This window comes from Rhineura floridana, chromosome 15 (genome assembly GCF_030035675.1).
Source record: "Rhineura floridana isolate rRhiFlo1 chromosome 15, rRhiFlo1.hap2, whole genome shotgun sequence".
NCBI lineage: Eukaryota > Metazoa > Chordata > Lepidosauria > Squamata > Rhineuridae > Rhineura > Rhineura floridana.
Genome location: NC_084494.1, coordinates 16,392,893 through 16,413,415, shown reverse-complemented (window position 1 = coordinate 16,413,415; position 20,523 = coordinate 16,392,893). Strand labels below are relative to the sequence as shown.

Genomic DNA, 20,523 nt, shown 5'->3' with positions numbered 1-20,523 from the left:
GAGCTATCCTGGATAGGTCTGCCCAAATTTAGCACATTAATGGCCGTATGTAAATGTTGGGTTTTACCACTCTCTAAATAACTGTTACTGCTGGTTTGGTGTCAGAAGACCTCAGTGATTCCCCACACATCCAGAGAGGCTGGCAGCATACGGCTTTGAGGAGCATCCTGGCTTTGGAATGTGCTCATCCAGACTCCTACGGATGCAGCTGGAGAGCTTCTGGCTCAGAAAGCCCTTCATTAAAAGCTATACTTACGCAGGGCGAGGTGGGTAATGACACAAGCGAAGATGTAGGCTGTCAGGAAGGAGAGGGAGAGGATGAAGGCATAGAAGTATCGATAATTCCGTTTCCCCACGCAGTTGCCCACCCAGGGACAGTGGTGATCAAAGTGTTCTGGGGAGAAAAGGCAACAAGAAGACATTAAGGTGGTTTACATAAATCGATGAAGCAGATGCCTCTTTTAGGTCCTCTTCTAATATATATGCGGTGAGAATATTAGCTTATTTTTTTAAAAAAAATGAGGGGGGCTGCAGCCATTTTAAGTGTCTTTGTCTGAAATCAATAGATGCCTCTTTGTCCTTCCTGCTGACTGTAATCACATATTACCCCAATCTGGGCTAACCTTTTTAGGGACATTCAAGAAATACTTTCACTAGGATTAGAAAACCATCAGCCTTTGAGAGCCCTCTAAAATGTGCTGCCGCTCATCTGCTGTTTTTCTAACCAGAATTATCTTTTTCATTCAAGTAGTTAAGATGCTACATTGGCCTGTGATCTTGAACGTTCCTCTTGACTAGGCAACGTATTTGATTCTTCTTTGATGCTCAGGACTATTTTTTATGTTCGTGACCCCAGTACGCATGCTAAAGATGCATGCAGAGGAGTGGTAGGCAAGTGTGCAGATTATTTCCAGCATACAAAGTTATGCACCTAGCAAACCTTCTGGACTTAGAAGTACATGTATGGAAATTTAGTTTGAGAATAGACCCATGGGATCTAATTAATTAGGCATCACTTGATCAATTGCAGGAGTTTTCATTGACTAAATTTGTACATGAATAAAACAATAATTCTGAAGAAAAAAGCAGCCTTGTTTTGTCACAGCAAGCATGAACTGAAAAGAAATACGCTCTGTGTATATGTATGTATATATGTGCGCATGAGAGAGTATGAGAATGCCTTTTCCAAAATGGCACCTGACACCTTTTTAGTAATTAAATTAAAAATTAGCAATTAAAAAAACTGCTAACCAAAGAATTTTAAATTGTTGAATCCGACCAATTAACTGTATGTTAGATCCCTACCCCCAACAACATATATTGTTGGAAGCAAAAAAGGAGAATTCCAGTTATCTAGACTGACTGGCAATCACAGAAAGATATTGCCCTCCTTCAGCCAGCAGGCTGGCTTTTTACTAGACAACTTCTTTAAAAAAAAACTGTGCTCCTTTTGCTTCTTTTACTGTATTTTTCTACATTTATTTATTATTGTGAAATGCCTTGAGTACAGAAAGGCAAGCAACCAACAAATCCATATTCTTAACAAGCAGCAATCCAAAGTTAATAATAATAATAATAACAACAACTTATCTGGCATTATGTTTTGTTGTTTCTTATTGTGACAGCCTATAATCTGAAAATGAGTTTATCTTTCTGGGGAAATTCAGAAAACACTTGGGTCCTCTTCAGGTCCTTTCCAAACACATAGTAAGAGATATTTTATTAATCCAGAGCAAACTGCCAGTAGGTAGGGATTCTATTGAGTCTGTACTAAAAAAAAAAAAAAAGAACCAGCATGCAGTGACTCCCCAGGTTAACAATCAGTTTCACCAGAGGACCATTAGGAGAGTGAAGAGAGGCAGGCCAAGGCTCCAGACCTCATTGCCAGCCAGTCTGCCACTAACAAATCCCACTGCTGTAGCTGTCACTCTCTACAAACGGATGATTCATTCAGGTTAGCAATTGGGCATCACCTCTGAAAATCTAGATTCGATGCAGGAAGTCCCAGTTGTTGATCTCTAGCCTAAAGTATTAGAATGGTTGTGGGAAAGCTAATGCTAGCAGCCTCTGAACCAAGATGGGAGAACTGGAGTGCTTGGTCTTAGAGAAGAGCATTGATATAGTGAGCATAACGGAGACCTGGTGGAATGGAGAAAACCAGTGGGATACGGTTATCCCTGGATATAAACTATATCGGAAGGACAGGGAAGGACGTGTTGGTAGCGGAGTCGCTCTATACGTGAAAGAAGGCATTGAATCCAGCAAGCTCGAAACCCCAAAAGAGGCGGACTCCTCCACAGAATCGTTGTGGGTGGTGATACCATGCCCCAGGAGGGATTTAATACTGGGAACGATCTATCGTCCCCCTGATCAAAATGCTCAGGGAGACCTTGAGATGAGATATGAAATTGAGGAAGCATCCAAACTAGGAAATGTGGTAGTAATGGGTGACTTCAACTACCCAGACATAGACTGGCCACATATGTGTTCCAGTCACGACAAAGAAGCAAAATTTCTAGATATTCTAAATGACTATTCCCTAGACCAGTTGGTCATGGAACCAACCAGAGGGACGGCAACCCTGGACTTAATCCTCAGTGGGGACCGGGACCTGGTGCGAGATGTAAGTGTTGTTGAACCGATTGGGAGCAGTGACCATAGTGCTATTAAATTAAACATACATGTAAATGGCCAATTGCCAAGAAAATCCAACACGGTCACATTTGACTTCAAAAGAGGAAACTTCACAAAAATGAGGGGATTGGTAAAAAGAAAGCTAAAAAACAAAGTCCAGAGGGTCACATCACTCGAAAATGCTTGGAAGTTGTTTAAAAACACTATATTAGAAGTTCAACTGGAGTGCATACCGCAGATCAGAAAAGGTACCACCAGGGCCAAGAAGATGCCAGCATGGTTAATGAGCAAAGTCAAGGAAGCTCTTAGAGGCAAAAAGTCTTCCTTCAGAAAATGGAAGTCTTGTCCGAATGAAGAAAATAAAAAAGAACACAAACTCTGGCAAAAGAAATGCAAGAAGACAATAAGGGATGCTAAAAAAGAATTTGAGGAGCACATTGCTAAGAACATAAAAACCAACAACAAAAAATTCTATAAATACATTCAAAGCAGGAGACCATCTAGGGAGACAATTGGACCCTTGGATGATAAGGGAGTCAAAGGTGTACTAAAGAACGATAAGGAGATTGCAGAGAAGCTAAATGAATTCTTTGCATCTGTCTTCACAGTGGAAGATATAGGGCAGATCCCTGAACCTGAACTAACGTTTGCAGGAAGGGATTCTGAGGAACTGAGACAAATAGTGGTAACGAGAGAGGAAGTTCTAAGCTTAATGGACAATATAAAAACTGACAAATCACCGGGCCCGGATGGCATCCACCCGAGAGTTCTCAAAGAACTCAAAGGTGAAATTGCTGATCTGCTAACTAAAATATGTAACTTGTCCCTCAGGTCCTCCTCCGTGCCTGAGGACTGGAAAGTGGCAAATGTAACGCCAATCTTCAAAAAGGGATCCAGAGGGGATCCTGGAAATTACAGGCCAGTTAGCTTAACTTCTGTCCCTGGAAAACTGGTAGAAAGTATAATTAAAGCTAGATTAACTAAGCACATAGAAGAACAAGCCTTGCTGAAGCAGAGCCAGCATGGCTTCTGCAAGGGAAAGTCCTGTCTCAGTAACCTATTAGAATTCTTTGAGAGTGTCAACAAGCATATAGATAGAGGGGATCCAGTGGACATAGTGTACTTAGACTTTCAAAAAGCGTTTGACAAGGTACCTCACCAAAGACTTCTGAGGAAGCTTAGCAGTCATGGAATAAGAGGAAAGGTCCTCTTGTGGATAAGAAATTGGTTAAGAAGCAGAAAGCAGAGGGTAGGAATAAATGGACAGTTCTCCCAATGGAGAGCTGTAGAAAGTGGAGTCCCTCAAGGGTCAGTATTGGGACCTGTACTTTTCAACTTGTTCATTAATGACCTAGAATTAGGAGTGAGCAGTGAAGTGGCCAAGTTTGCTGACGACACTAAATTGTTCAGGGTTGTTAAAACAAAAAGGGATTGCAAAGAGCTCCAAAATGACCTCTCCAAACTGAGTGAATGGGTGGAAAAATGGCAAATGCAATTCAATATAAACAAGTGTAAAATTATGCATATTGGAGCAAAAAATCTGAATTTCATATATATGCTCATGGGGTCTGAACTGGTGGTGACCGACCAGGAGAGAGACCTCAGGGTTGTGGTGGACAGCACGATGTAAATGTCAACACAGTGTGCGGCAGCTGTGAGAAAGGCAAATTCCATGCTAGCGATAATTAGGAAAGGTATTGAAAATAAAACAGCCAATATCATAATGCCGTTGTATAAATCTATGGTGCGGCCGCATTTGGAATACTGTGTACAGTTCTGGTCGCCTCATCTCAAAAAGGATATTATAGAGTTGGAAAAGGTTCAGAAGAGGGCAACCAGAATGATCAAGGGGATGGAGCGACTCCCTTACGAGGAAAGGTTGCAGCATTTGGGGCTTTTTAGTTTAGAGAAAAGGCGGGTCAGAGGAGACATGATAGAAGTGTATAAAATTATGCATGGCATTGAGAAAGTGGATAGAGAAAAGTTCTTCTCCCTCTCTCATAATACTAGAACTTGTGGACATTCAAAGAAGCTGAATGTTGGAAGATTCAGGACAGACAAAAGGAAGTACTTCTTTACTCAGCGCATAGTTAAACTATGGAATTTGCAGTAATGGCCACCAGCTTGGATGGCTTTAAAAGAAGATTAGACAAATTCATGGAGGACAGGGCTATCAATGGCTACTAGCCATGATGGCTGTGCTCTGCCACCCTAATCAGAGGCAGCATGCTTCTGAAAACCAGTTGCCGGAAGCCTCAGGAGGGGAGAGTGTTCTTGCACTCGGGTCCTGCTTGCAGGCTTCCCCCAGGCACCTGGTTGGCCACTGTGAGAACAGGATGCTGGACTAGATGGACTACTGGCCTGATCCAGCAGGCTCTTCTTATGTTCTTAATTAGGAAAGGTATTGAAAATAAAACAGCCGATATCATAATGCCGTTGTATAAATCTGTGGTGCGGTCGCATTTGGAATACTGTGTACAGTTCTGGTCGCCTCATCTCAAAAAGGATATTATAGAGTTGGAAAAGGTTCAGAAGAGGGCAACCAGAATGATCAAGCGGATGGAGAGACTCCCTTACGAGGAAAGGTTGCAGCATTTGGGGCTTTTTAGTTTAGAGAAAAGGCAGGTCAGAGGAGACATGCATGGCACTGAGAAAGTGGATAGAGAAAAGTTCTTCTCCCTCTCTCATAATACTAGAACTCGTGGACATTCAAAGAAGCTGAATGTTGGAAGATTCAGGACAGACAAAAGGAAGTACTTCTTTACTCAGCACATAGTTAAACTATGGAATTTGCTCCCACAAGATGCAGTAATGGCCACCAGCTTGGATGGCTTTAAAAGAAGATTAGACAAATTCATGGACAACAGGGCTATCAATGGCTACTAGCCATGATGGCTGTGCTCTGCCACTCTAGTCAGAGGCAGCATGCTTCTGAAAACAAGTTGCCGAAGCCTCAGAAGGGGAGAGTGTTCTTGTTGAACTTCTGCAAACCTTTGGGTTTCCCCACACCTGCTCATATCTCCCTCTTGTGAATGGATGGTGACATCTTAGCTACATATGAAACAGCACTCAGATAACTGGGTTTACTGTTAGCATGTATGATACAGGGATTTGTGTATATTAAAGCAAAGGAGCACCCCAATGTCAATTGTTTTGGGCAGGAATAGATATGATGTTGGGAGTTGTGTGAACTATTTAAAGAATGAAGTGATGAGGAACTGGAGGTGCTCAAGATGGTGTTGAAGTCCACTTCCCATTAGCCGCAACCAGTATAAGCAATGGTCAGGAATGATGGGAGTTGTAGTCCAACAGCTTCTGGAGCGCCACAGGTTCCCCACCCCTGACTGAAGGGCAAGGGGAACTCAGGGGTTGCCAACACAGCACCTGCAAAGGCTTTCATTGGTGCCCTCAAGCAGGGGATCCAAACTCTGAGCTTTCATTTTAAAAAAAGTAAGTTTCTAGCTCTCCTAGAATGAATGTTATGAAGCAAAATTCAAAGAAGCTGAATGTTGGAAGATTCAGGACAGACAAAAGGAAGTACTTCTTTACTCAGCGCATAGTTAAACTATGGAATTTGCTCCCACAAGATGCAGTAATGGCCACCAGCTTGGACGGCTTTAAAAGAAGATTAGACAAATTCATGGAGGACAGGGCTATCAATGGCTACTAGCCATGATGGCTGTGCTGTGCCACCCTAGTCAGAGGCAGCATGCTTCTGAAAACCAGTTGCCGGAAGCCTCAGGAGGGGAGAGTGTTCTTGCACTCGGGTCCTGCTTGCGGGCTTCCCCCAGGCACCTGGTTGGCCACTGTGAGAACAGGATGCTGGACTAGATGGGCCACTGGCCTGATCCAGCAGGCTGTTCTTATGTTCTTATGTTCCATCAGCCACTGAACTCACTGGGTGGCTTTGGGCAAAACATTCTCAGCCTAGCCCATCTGCCAGATTGCATTGCCATATTCATACTGTAACAACATGTAAATAAAGCTCCTATACATTCTTGAAAATTTGTTGGTGTTTTTTTTTACTAGTTTATTTTGGGAAATTCAGAAAACACTTGGGACTGGACTTTCAGTCTAGGGCAGCAGAAAGAAAGATGATCCATAGACATTGGCAGGTAGAGACTTAGGGCCCTCCAGAATGGTGTTTTTTGCAGGTGTATTATGCAACATGTCATTGGTACAATAACAGTATATTAGTGGTGGATTTATATTGGATCATCCACACATCCAGGGCTGTGAAGTCAGTACGCCAAACCTTCAACTCCGACTCCTCTATTTTTCTACTGTCCGACTCCAACTCCACCCAAAATTGCTTCCGACTCCACCTCCAACTCCACAGCCCTGGAAAGTGCTGTAAATGTCTTTTTAAATTGGAAGCTCTCATAGAAGCATTTTTATCACTGCCTGAATATGCGCTGATTTTGGCATCACAGCATTTGTCTTCATCTGGGTCCTGTGTCATACACTGACACACAAAATGTTTTCCATCCTGAGTTATGGTGAAATGCTCAAATACAGCTGACTTCATGGGAAGCTTCTTTGACATTGTGAATTTATATTTTTTAAAAATTGTCAATCAAAATTTATTTTAAAGCAGGAGTCGGTACATTTCTACCGACTCCGACTCCACCCAAAATTGCTTCCGACTCCGACTCCACGACTCCGACTCCACAGCCCTGCACACATCATCATCTAACTAGTTAGTTTATTAGTTGTTCTAGGATGCTTCCCCGATGTTACTGTGTTATTGCTGTCTAGAGGGGAGGACAACCCCGCCCCAGAACATTTGTAGTATGAAAAGTTACAGGATTTTAGCAGGAAACTATGGGGCATGCACCTATTGCAAATGAAGCAGTTATGACTACCTCAAAACTTTTATAGGTGCAAATATTATGGAAAGAACAATTGTGTACAACTACTTCAGTAACATCATGAACACAAATCATGATGAATGCTCAATAAAAAGGACATGTGGAGGGGTCCAGAGTGAACCTACTTTTATGCAAGTTTAACAGTCATGTCCTATTGAAAAAATTCTGATTTTTGTGAGAGTTCCAAAATTATTAGGAACCTCAAGCCCCCTTCAAAAACTAGTGCTGTCAGGATTCACGGTGGGAAGATAAAGAGAGTTAAACCCAAACTGGTACTGCAGGCACAACTTAAGTGTTTTTAGGAGGAGGTACAAGGCAATATACAAAATAGACATTAACCCATCCCCAACTATCCCAAATCCCGTTTGGCTCTTGACTTTTTTCTGAGCCTTCAGCAGATAAACTCCTTATGTTTTTCTCCACAATCATCAATTCTGGAAACTTGTTCTCTGATTTTAGAATCAGTGTTTGTGTATCCTGTTATAAAGTATATTCCTCATCCGATCACTATCAGATACTTATACATCTAAGACTCCCAAAACAAGGATTAGTGGCCTTGCTTGTACAAGTACTTTAGTTATGTGATGCTATCTGGACCTTGTGTGGACTCTCTCTCTCTCACACACACACACACATGGGATACTGTCTCCTCCAGTTTTAGAGTCTTTCATAACAGTGTGGCAGATTGCTGACGTCTCTTACTGAGAAGACTTTGAAAGGCTGCTGGCCATAGCCTGCTAGGACATGGTTATTCTGTGCCACCCAGTAACTCAACCTAACATTACACTTCATCTGAGTTGGTTCTTGACTCAGTAATTGTGTTCGCTGTCTATAATCCACATGACTATACATGTACTTGGCTTAGAAAGGAAATTGTTTTCAGACTGAATTCTTGAAGGTTTACTCATAAGATTGTCTTACAGAAGTTATTTTAGGTACACCCGATGGGACTTTTGAACAGGTAGCTCCATGCAGCAGAGCTCTTCATGTGGGACAAGAGGCTGCTATATGATCACAGATATGGCAGGAAGCAAATCCAATTATTGTAATGGCTGGAGAAAACCACTGTAGACAAGGGAACAGATGCAAGCTCTAGCAGTAATAGTCTGGTTCACATGTTATATACAACACTGTGAGCTCATGCTCAAGAAGGCTGGAACTATTCAAATGGAGAAAAAGCATCATGCAAACTGGTTCTTCATTTCTGTAATCGGGGCACTGACCCCATGAATTTTTGCTTTGCTTTATTTTTTTTTTGAGCAAGAAGCAAGAGATATAAGAGAACACTAAGATCAAAATCATGATTGATGTTTAAACAGCTAAAAAGCCTGGGGGGGGAGATATTGGTACCAAAATTACATCAAAGTAGGTGCCAGGAAAGGCTCTCCAGGAATAGTATTCCACAGCTGGGGTGCCACCACTGAGAAAGCCCTCTTTGTTAATATGCCATTTCTCACCTGGTGGGGGCACTTGGAGAAGGGATTCAGGTATCATCTTAAAATCCAGGAGGCTGCATGTGGAAACAGGCAATCCTTCTCTTAAATGCCTACCCAGACTCTCAAGAGCATCATCTGGGGCACAGCTGAGATTGATTATGAAAGAGGAGACATACTGTCTGAAGTTCACATAACTCTACCTTGAAGATTACTTAACACCTGGAACGGCAACCCTGAAGGTCTGCATGGTGACTCTCTTTGAACTTACCTACACAGTTGTCACAGACACTGCAGTGGGAGGTCCTGGGAGGACGGAACATTTTGCAAGTATAGCAGTATTTCAACTTCACCATGTATTTGTTTATGATAACTTCCATGGTGCGGGCAGGTGGCCGATAAGTGGAGGTGCCCAGGCTGTCTGTGAAGGCAAGAATATCTACATATTAGGTTCGTCCCAGAATGAAACACAGGACTGGATGGAATCTGGCAATCTTCTCGCTGAGCCCTCTAACCAAAACTAGGATTCCCATGGCCCACATCATGAGCTCACCTCTTGAAGATTATTGCACATCATTTGAAGCATAGCACACCACAGGAGGGAAACAGAATTCATTTTTGCAGTGCTTCTTTAAGTGGGTCATTTTTAAAAATACATTACTCTTCATGCCTACATATTATTATTCACATTGAAAATGTAGGCTTTTGAACAAACAATCCACATTCAGAAGACTCATCCCCTTTTTATATGAAAGCCACTGGAGTTAGATTTTTAAAAAGCCCAAAGGGGAAAATGGATATACGACTCAACTGATCTCAAAATGGACAGCTTGCCTACTCTGACCTTTCTCTATTGCAATAGTTGATGCTCAGATATCTTCCTCTTTAGAAAGCTAAACAGGCAGCCTGATCTTGTACAGGATTTCTCTTTAGCATGCGGTCTCCAGCCCTTATGCCCTCTTGTGTTGCAAGCTTGGCTGCAGCATTCAACACAACAGGCACCATGCTGACAGCAAGAGGTTTCAGAACTGTGGATTTTGTTGTTAACTCAGAGATGGGCAGGTAGTAGATTATGGTCTACTGCCCAAATTCTTGTGGGCCACCTAGAATCTGCTGGTTGCTTGGATTTTCACAAAGAACACTGGAGTAGGTGGGCCAGCTATGGTCTGATCCAGCAAGGCCACTTCTTATGTCTTTAAATAAGGGTCAGGCTACAACATCTTTGCTCGCCCCATTCACCATGCCAACTGGAGTACCCATACTCCAACAAGTGTGATCAACAAGTGTGATCCCAACTCTGAAACTGCAGAGGTAGGCAGGGATTGTGCTGGCAGCTCCACAGCAATCTATCCCAAGTCAAAGAATGGAAACAAGACTGAGGGTTGCTTGGCAACTGTGTGGTTAAGGGACCCAAAGCACTTTAGGCAAACAGAACCAACATAGTAAGACCCCGACCCCTTGATTGCTTCAGAGCTGGAAAGGGAGATGGCAGGTTTCCTTGGCTGCTACTCAGTAGAGGAGCCCCCTCTACCAAGCTGCAGCCAAAGCCAACAGACTTCCTGCCAAAAAGGGAAGGGGGGGGGTTCTTCAGATACTGCTCGATTTAAGGTTGTTCCAAACTTGAAGAAAAGGGAGGTTCAGGGGGGGATTTACTGGCCAAGCTGGAGGGGGCAGGCAGGAACATATGAGTTGACCATTTATTCTTTTTTGGCTTGACTACCAAGGCCAATCAAATATTGTGGACCACTTACAAAAGTGTATAGTAAGGATCATTTACCAGAGAGTAGTTGCACTTTAACTATTAAGAGATTCTGAGTAGGTACTCTTGCTTTATAAATTTAGCACACAGTGGTGGCATAAGAGGACTTCAGTAACAAGGTGATGGCGACAGCATTCGAGACCTCAAAAAGGCCTGATACAGCCTATGGGCTTTAATCGTTGACACTCCTGCTTTAAGTGCTTTCTTTAAAGAACTGCTGCTAGTCAAAACTACAATTTGATTCATGAAGCAACATAAAACGTGCCTACTCTCTACTTTATCTCCATCACATCTAAGCACTTCCAGCCAGCATCAGGCTACAGCTAACTAAATGAGAGAAACAACTGAACACAGCCTCCAGTCATTTTTTTCGTGATGCACAATAATTCTTATCAAGGCAGAAGAGTTTATTTTACCAAGGCACATCTTAGTTGCATTCTCAGCTGTATGCAGCTCACAGTGGTCAACTTTGTATTCAGAAAATGTTTATTATTTATTTTTATTTATTTCTTAAATTTATATCCTGCCCTTCCTCCCAGAAGGAGCCCAGGGCAGCAGAATACAGTTAACACAGATCATAAATTCATAATCGGAAGCAAATCCAGTTTACTTTACTATAAACTATACATTTAAAAATAATTTCATCGGCCCACCTCCTCTTCAGATCTAAGGAAATGGGGAGATCCACAGAGGAGGCTTTCCCTCAGGTACACAGATCCCAGACCATTTACAGCAGTAAAGGTTAACGCCACACTATGAACTGGACCTGGAAGCAAACAGGCAAGCAGTGCAGTTGGGACAGAACAGGAGCAATATGCAACTCATTTCTGGTATGGGGTTAGACTTGAACCAGTGTCCCAGCTCTAAAAGGCACCTGAACAGTCAACTTTTGTCCTGGTGTTTGATTCCTGACTCCTTCTACTCTTTTTCCCTTCTCTACATTAGTTCCCCATTGGTTTTTACATTGCAGTCACATTCCATTGGATAAACAGACCTTTAAATCACCCAATTTCACATAAAATACAGTGCTTTGGATTTTAGTGGACAAAGTCAATAGTGGTGACATTTATATTTTTATTTATTTATTTACTATGCTTCTGTACCAACTTTCATCTAACAATAACACAGTATTTACAATATACATTTGAATAACAAATAAAACCACTTCTAAAACCAACCAGTTAATATCTATAAGAGCTGCTCACACTGTTGGCAACCCCCCTCCAAAAAAAAAAAAAGCATCTGCAGAACCAGTGAAGTCAGAAGAACAGGTATTTGGCCTCTCAATCACAGCGTTCAGGCACAGGGAAAAGTCTGATTTAAACTCACACTTCAGATCATTCAGAAGTAGAAATTGGGATCATATGGTTTTCAGCTAAGCCAGCCTTCATCTTCCATTTATCTACTTTACCAGTCCAATGAGCTTTAGCATGCAGCTTGATATGCATTTCTGGGGGGAGACTACAAACACAGTCACACCATATTTATTCTACTTTAAACAGTCACGGCTTCCCCCAAAGAATCTTGGGAAGTGTCGTTTGTTAAGGATAATGAGAGTTGTACGGAGATCTTTGTTCCCCTTGCAGAACTACAATTCCCAGAGTTCCCTGGGCAGAAAAGGACTGACTCTTAACTCCCCTCTTGCTGAGTCTCAGTTCATTTCTTGGAAAAGCTCCAGAAATCAGCCTCAACCAAAACTCAAGGAAGAAAACCAAGGATGAAAACATGTAACAAGAACAAGAGAAATACTCATTCATACAATCAACTTAACAGCAGAAACAAAGTGTGTTAGCCACAAGGTCAACCGACCACCAATAAACATAGTAGAAAAGAGTCATGGCACTCAATGACTTGGTCCCAGCCACCAGAAAAATTACTGCAAGGGTGGGCCTTGGAGACCTCTTGTCATCCATGAAGAAACACTGTTTACGGTAAGAACAAACTGTTCCTTCTCTCATGGATGACAGAGGTCTCCAAGTGGGACGTACTAAAGCTGCAGACCTAGGGTGGGCCTGAAAGAGACAGTACTTGTTGCAGAACCCTGTGCCCAAATGAGGCCTCCGCCAAGGCATATAGGACAATTTTATAGTGTCTTGTGAACGAACTAGGAAAGGACCACATCGCCGAAGCCATCATACCTAGGAGTTTGGCAAGCACCATGACATCGGCCAATCGAACATGAGACATCGCCACAACCATGGCCATAGTTTTCTGAATCCTCTCATGCAACAAGGAGATGGATTGCTGGGCCGTATCCAACCATGCTCTCAGATGATGTAGCTGTTGTGCTGGGCTGAGTTGGCTCTTTTGATTGTTCACCAAAAACCCTTGGTCATTAGGTGAGCCAAGGTGATCTGGACATCCTCCTGAGCCTCATGAGATGACTTGGATTGAATCAGGAGGTTGTCCAGATAAGGGTGTATGTGCAGATCTTGCAGTGTGAGACTGGTCACCAACGTCACCATAACCTTGGTGAACACTCTTGGTGCTGAAGCCAGACCAAATGATAGTGCTTTGAACTGATAGTGGTGGCCATTGCAACAAAAATGAAGTAGCTGTCAATGTGCTGAAAATATAGGGATATGCAGATAGGCTTCTTTCAGATCTATGGAAGCTAGAAAATTGTGAGACTGAAGGGTCTCCCGTATTGACGAGAGAGTCTCCATTCTGAATTTGGGTTGGGCCACAAATCGATTCAGGAATTTGAGTACCGCATACCAGGATCTGTCCTTCTTCCCCACCAAGAAGACTGAGTAGAGCCCTGAGAAACACTCCTCTAAAGGCACTTCCTCTGTTACAGAGATGTCCATCAAGTGACAAATCTCATCTGATATTGCTTTCGACTTCACGGTGGATTTGGAGATGGGTGAGGGAAGGAAACTGGCAGGCAGGTACTCTAACAACTCTATCTTGTATCCATCCTTGACCAACTTTAGTACCCACTTGTCCTGAGTGATGTCTTGCCACTGATGGAAATATTTGCTTAGCCTTCCTCCCACCGGTGGCAGCGCAACAGAGTAAAAAAATGTTATTGATTCTGACACCCTTGTTGCGTCTGATTGGGGAAGTTCCGGAAAAATGAAGTTTGCTGAGATTTCTGCTGGAATCTCGGACTGTTCCACGAGGGGCGGCAATTTCTGAAATCGTGTCCCCTTCCAGCGGATCTGAAAGCATGAAAAGTGTGTGAGGACTGGTTGGATGTGGGAGGACATCTATAGAAGCGCCTATCATCTCGTTTCTGAGATGGCATAATCTTCTTCTTGTCTTTAGATTCCACCAAGACCTCCTTAAGTGCCGTATCCTCCAACAGCTTTGACCCCGAGAAAAGGACTGAAGCTAGATTTGCACAAGAAGAGGCATCCACATCCCAGTGGGAAAGCCATAAGTGCCTACAAGCAACTACCGCTGCCACCATGGCCCTGCAGGAAAACTGGGTGGAGTCCATAGTTGCATCTGCTATAAACATCAACAATCTGGACATTTTCAGCAGAGTCTTCTCAACCCTAGCAGGATCGTGATTAGCATTGTCTAGTAAATCCTTCACCCACAATAGGGTCGCTCTAGTGAAGACAGAAGCTGAAACAGTGGCTCGAATAGCAAGGGCATTAGCAACATGAGACCTTTTCAGGGCTAGATCTGACCTGCGTTCATTGGGATACTTCATCTGCGTATCTCCATCCTGGGGCAGGAGGGCACGTGAAAGCAGAGCGGAAACAGGACCATCTACTGCAGGAGTGTGAAGCTGCTCCGTAACGTCCGCCTCTAAAACATAGAACTTGTTGGCATAATTGATCCCCTTTTTACATTGAAGAAAAGTCCCACTCTGACTTCATTACTGCTGTAAGAGAGGCTGGTAGTGGTATACACCTACTTGCCCTTGTAGCAGTAGGCAGAACTAGGGCACTTTTAGAAAGCGGCTCCTGCTGCTGCTGTTGAGCCGGTGCCAAATCTAGGGCAGCTAGCACCTATACAGCCTTGATGATACCAGGTTCTCTAGTCCTGAGCCCTCGCTCCATTCGCCTTCCTGTAGTATATTTTCCCCTTCTACATCAGGGAGTGGACCAGAATTATCTTGCAACTGCTGCCTAGGTGCTGTAGTGGAGCAATGCCCTCTGGCAGCTCTAAAAGGACTAGGGGATGACAAAACTTCCTGATGCTGCCCCCCTGAAAGCCTCTTTGGTAGAGGGGGATCCAACTGCTTGTCACTCTGAAGAAGGGGTAGAGATCATTTTGATGCTCCTCCCCTTGCTAGCTCAGCTGCCAAATCGCTTATCAGAGTGTCTTTAAGCTGCTGAATCACCTCAGGTGAAAAAAAGTTGGATAGCAGGACTTGTGGTTGTTGCTGCTGCAACGCTGAGTTGGGGGGTGCAGAGTGCTGTAATTGCGCTGGTCTGTTGTCAAAAGAATAGAGTGGCTGAGTAGGGACCGATTCCAATACCTCCTCCTCAGAGCATAGTGGCTCCATTTTGTGCTCCAAACTTGGTAACAAATGTTGGGGATCGCGGCTGTCCAGTCGCTCCGGGAGCCATAGCACCCAACTCTGTAGCTGCCCCTGTTCCGTGGCACTTTAAAATGGCAGGGGCTACTGCTCCCCTTCGCGACGACAAAGCAGATGTTAGCGACCCACTTTGTTCTCCAACGGTGACGGCTACCGCCCCCCTGTACACTGCCACCGCTCCGCTGTGTTGTACAATGGTGGGGGCTACCACTCCCCTCTTTGCAGGCATAGTGGGCAAGATCACCTCACTGTGGGCGGGGGCTACAACTCCCCTATTTACAGTCATAGCGGGCAGGATCGTTTTGCTGTCGTCCAAGATGGCGGGCACTGCTACTCCGCTTTAGTCTAAAATGGTGGGCACTGCTGCTGCGCTGCCATCCTTACGCAAAAGCGAGGGTGCTACCACTCCCCTCTGCATCACTTCCGTCACACCTTCCAGTATTACAACCGCCTCTGCAGACTCACCAGACCACGGATGGCTGACAGTACTATAAGTCAAAGAAGTCCCTTCAGCGGGATAGTCAGCAGTACAATAGGCCTTGTGTTGAGAAATGGCAGGAAGCTTTGATGAGTGGTCGTGGCTACTGCCAAGTCCTGCCCCGACCTTTTAAAATGCTTTTTCTTTACAGCCTGTCCTCTAACCTTTTCCATACCAGAGAATTAACAAGGGATGATAGAATGGGATTTTTTTAAAAATAAAGTAACCAAAAGTAAGTAGAAAAGTGAGACGAAGAAAAAGCGAGCAAAGTATTAAGGTAAGTGAGAGGTGCAAACACAGAAATAAGTAACACAAGTTAATCAGTAAAGAGAGAGTTCTCACAAACAGGATGTACTCTGAGCTGAGACAGGAAACGAACTGAGCCTCAGCAAGAGGGGAGGAGCAAAGTGTTGCTGAAGCGTTTTCTGTCTCTGAGCTGTAGGGGGAGCTACACTACCCACTTGGAGACCTCTGTCATCCATGAGAGAATAGGACTCTCCTGTCAGCACCCTTCACAAACTATCCCTCCCTGGATTCTTTGGGGGAAGCCATGACTGTTTAAAGTGGAACAATAGTGGAATAAATGTGAATGTCAGACCGCATCGCCCTCTATGTGCCTGCCCGGGCCCTGAGATCCTCAGGAGAGGCCCTTCTTTCAATACCTTCATCCGCACAAGTACAACTAGTGAGGATACGAGATAGGGCCTTCTCGGTGGCTGCCCCTAGGCTTTGGAATTCCCTCCCCAAGGAGATAAGAATGGCCTCTTCCCTGCAGTCCTTTCATCGACAGGTAAAAACTTTCTTATTTCAGCAAGCCTTTGATTCTGAAGGCGGCTAAGGATAGGCCCAAAAGGAGGTTATATTGTTCTGGCTTGTTTATTTTTTAATTATTCTGATTTTATGAGTAGAGTTTTTAATTATCAGAAACAGTTTAATGCTATTTTAAATTAGAGTTCATTTTTTAATTATATCTGTCTATATTTATTTATTTATGTATTATATGCTTTTAACTTTGGTAGGTTTTAATTGTATCTGTTTTTTATCTGGAAGCCGCCGTGAGTTCCAATTTGGAAAAACGGTGGGGTATAAATAAAGTTGTTTAATAATAATAATAATAATAATAATAATAATAATAATAATAATAATAATAATAATGTGGCCTAGAACCAATGGAGACTAGAAGCTAAATAAAGTAGTGTTCTTACAACATGATTCTTGCAGTTCTGTAGAAGTTACTCTTCCATGAAACTTTAAGCTAGTCGCCTGCCGATAAAATCAGCTAGTTTTGGCATAACCTCCTCCCACCCCCCACAGTCAACTCTGTAAGCTTCCCAATCTGGTCACCTCCAAGTGAACAGTAAAAGGTTATTTTTTACACACCTACATTATGAGATAGACTGCTAGAAGCTATTTTCCCCCTGTGCTCTAAGCAAGAGAAAGAGTGAATGTTTAGCTCCCTATGAAAGATCACCTGATCAGCCTGTCAATCTGCTTCAGAGGGATGGAAGACCAGCAATAAATATCTAGCCCAATTAGTGAACTGGCAGAAAGTATCTGACAGTTCATCACTGCCAAAGCTAAAATACAGAAAAAGCTCCAAGTTCAGCACTCACTACTGACTGCATCAGACTTTGTTCTAAGCCACACTGCAGAAATATGAGGGCTGGTACAAGATTTGAGCCAAAAAATTCACATCTCTTTTCCTGTTCACTTCATATTCAGGTTTGTGATAGTTCACTATAGTGGTTTAAATGTAATTTATTGCAGAGATTTGTGTCTCTCGCTGTACTTGTCTGTCCAGTTTGATCTGTAGATGAGCTAACTGGTTGCTGAATTAGTTAATTGTGGGTTTTATCTATTATTTTTGTACCAATGCCGTGTTTTTATTTGGTTTGCTGTTATGGAATGTTGGCAGTTGCTCTGAATGCCACTGGCAGAAAGGAAGCATACTGATCTTTTGGAAAATCTTGGTTCCTTTAAAAATAAATGAATAAAATATTCATGTTCCTCTTGATAACTCTGTATTGTCCCACTGTTCAGTGAGCCACCATTACAACACAAAAAGTGTTGCATGTTTTATTAGTAGAAGCCACTAGAAAAACAACACGAGTTTTGCATCAGGGGAGAGGAAACAGAACTAAGTTATCTGGTCCAGCCATCTGGGAAATTGGTCATGTTACCTATGAAAGGTTTGATACCAACAGGAAGCTAGAGACGTCTATAATTCTCTTCTTTTGAAAGGAGTATGCATAAGAACATACGAAGATCCTGCTGGATCAGGCCAATGGCCCATTTAGTCCAGCATCCTGTTCTCACAGTGGCCAACCAGATGCCTATGGGAAGGCTGCAAGAAGAATCTGAGTGCAAGAACATTCTTTCCTCCTACTGTTTCCAGCAACTAGTATTCCGAAACATACTGCCTCCAACTGTGGAACTCCGAATGAACACACTGAACTTTCTGTGACAAGCACCATGTTAGGACCCAGCTTCCAACTATGATGTACTCATACTCCTAGGTCCCCAGGCTTCATCACTCTCTGAACCCTTTGAAAGGTGATCAGAAGCCTTCTCACTATGTTCTTTGTACCAAAAGAACATTACTAGAGCTTCATGGTGTGTAGGAGATTTTGGGACAGGTAAAAGATCAGGTAGCACCCTCTGCCACAATGGAGTTACTATTTGAAAACTCCCTTTCTGTTCTAACATGTGATGTTCTGGCTCCAAAACCCAGGAAACAGGGTGAGTGGACAGCAGAAACAACATCACAGAGGATGTCAACATGAGTTTCTACAAGAAAAGGAATATGCTATTAGGCCCCTCCATTTAAGATCTGGCTTTACTGCCCTGTCACCTTTCAGAGCAGTCTCAGACTCAGAGAAATATCAAATGTGGATGCTGGATACCATCAGACAATGAAAAGTTCTTTCAACATTTTCCTGTAAGAATGACAACTAGAACCTCACCAATCCATTTTTCCAGGTCTGCAGCTTCACTGGGGGTGGCTCTGGGCAGGATACCAGGATCTCTGAAGCTGGTCTGCAGCAAGCAGCTGATGACAAAAAAGAAGAGGATGCCAGCAATGATAGGAATGGCCAAGGTCAGGTTACGGGCCAGGAAGGGACAGCTGAAAAGAGAACAACACAATTTAAAAGTAGGGCCCACATTCACTACACAAGCTCTTCACTCACAGCTAATTTCTCTCAGTGTCCACATTGTCCACTAGAGCCAACAGAAACATCATAACTTGCTCTTAATTCTGAAGGATTCCACCTTGCCAAGGGAGATATTTTAGAAGGGCTCCTGCTGGGAGGAAGGGCGGGATATAAATTAAATAATAAATAAATAAAAGAATATAATTAAAGATACACCCTTGTAAATAAGCTCACAAAAGTTACTAGCCTGCAAAAAATTACTAGTTTGCTAACAGGCTAGTAGTTTGTTTTTCTATGTTGGTCATGGAATTGGAGGACGAGGGACGTTCCTCTTTGCCTGTGTGGAATTTCATGTGCTTGTCTAAATAAAATTCCTGGTCACCTATGGCTACCAGGCAAATTGTTAAATACAAGGGTGGATTAAGGGCACTGTGGACAACTATCTTATGAGGACAGGATAACTTGGATCAGCAGTCATAGTTTATTCCTGGGGTAAATCTCTTCCTGCTCTTCTGGGATCCCACAATTTATTTTTTCCTTAAATCCAGAAAAAAACAAATCTACAAACTAGAATTAGATAATTTCCCCCTCTGTTTATTTTCTTCAGCTCATCTCCACTAAGTCCCTTCCAGCAGAAGCAACTGCTACATCCCATAATTCAATTCTAAAGACTGTTCAGTCACATTTCAAATGACCTCTTGATTATTTTTTACCTCTTTTATCTCTCTCTCTCTCTCTCTCTCTCTGTGTGCGCGCGCACACTTTTACCATTGTTTTTTAAATAATGGATGCAGCTTCCCTTTTAATGAACCAAGAGCTTAATATCTTACCGGATTTCTATCCAGCAAATCTTGAGAGGGAGGCCATAATTATTATGTTTAACTGAAGGAGACAAGGAATTATGAGATAAAATTACTTGTCAAATGCTACCCACTTCCAGTGTGACTGCAGCGAGACATGACAACGCCACGACTGTTCTGGATCACACTCATTCACTTTGTGTTCGAAAGCACACTTTCCAACCAATCATTTTGTGCTGGAAAGCACAGTTAATATATTGGGTAGAACATGTTTTGCTCCCTAAAGCAATTTCCGATCATCTGGATGAAGCACGGCAGTTTCCTCCTTGCTCTTCAACTGAGGGCTGCTGTGCCTCCAGCTCCAATGCCTCCAGCATCTACTCAAAGGTATACTGTGGTCCACCAGAGTGGGTGGCCAGATTACTGAAATTGTTAGGTTGATGTAAGGAAGCCAGGTCCAAATTTGAATGTCAGAAACCATGTATATAACCAAATAGCATGTCACCATATCTGAGAGAGAAGGAAATTAGCAATGGAGAACCTGGATAGCTGGGTCTCGAGTTGTCAAGGGTAACCATGGTATTATTTTTTTAAAGGAGAAGGGTGGGTGGGTGGTTGATTTGAGAAGTAGGAGTGAGCTGTATGTCATGAGGGAAATTAATACTATTTCTGTTCTGTTCTTTTCAGTAAAAAACAGATCTGCAAGGGATGGGATTGTTCAGCAGAAAGATAACGGCAAGGCTGTGGAAGGTGCAGGGAAGACTGCTTGTGGCAGAAGATTGTAACTGACCAGGGGGGGAAATTGGCCTTGTCTGATCCTGTGACTTTAAACAGCATTCGGTCTGCATAAATCAGCAGAGGGAACTTTGCACAGCTTGGAGATAAATACCACTACCTC

At 43.1% G+C, this 20,523-nt stretch overlaps 1 protein-coding gene across 5 annotated transcripts in view; it reads right to left on the bottom strand.

Moving 5' to 3' along the window:
• The window catches only part of ZDHHC18 (zinc finger DHHC-type palmitoyltransferase 18), a 62,161-nt gene that overhangs the window by 30,237 nt on the left and 11,401 nt on the right, over positions 1-20,523 (bottom strand). For all 5 annotated transcript variants that reach the window (XM_061597921.1, XM_061597922.1, XM_061597924.1 and 2 more), the window contains exons 2-4: positions 18,637-18,797; positions 9,210-9,359; positions 257-394 (exon numbers count right to left, since the gene is read on the bottom strand). In XM_061597921.1, the coding sequence (XP_061453905.1) occupies positions 257-394; positions 9,210-9,359; positions 18,637-18,797 (449 nt within the window). The remainder of the gene's footprint in view (positions 1-256; positions 395-9,209; positions 9,360-18,636; positions 18,798-20,523) is intronic.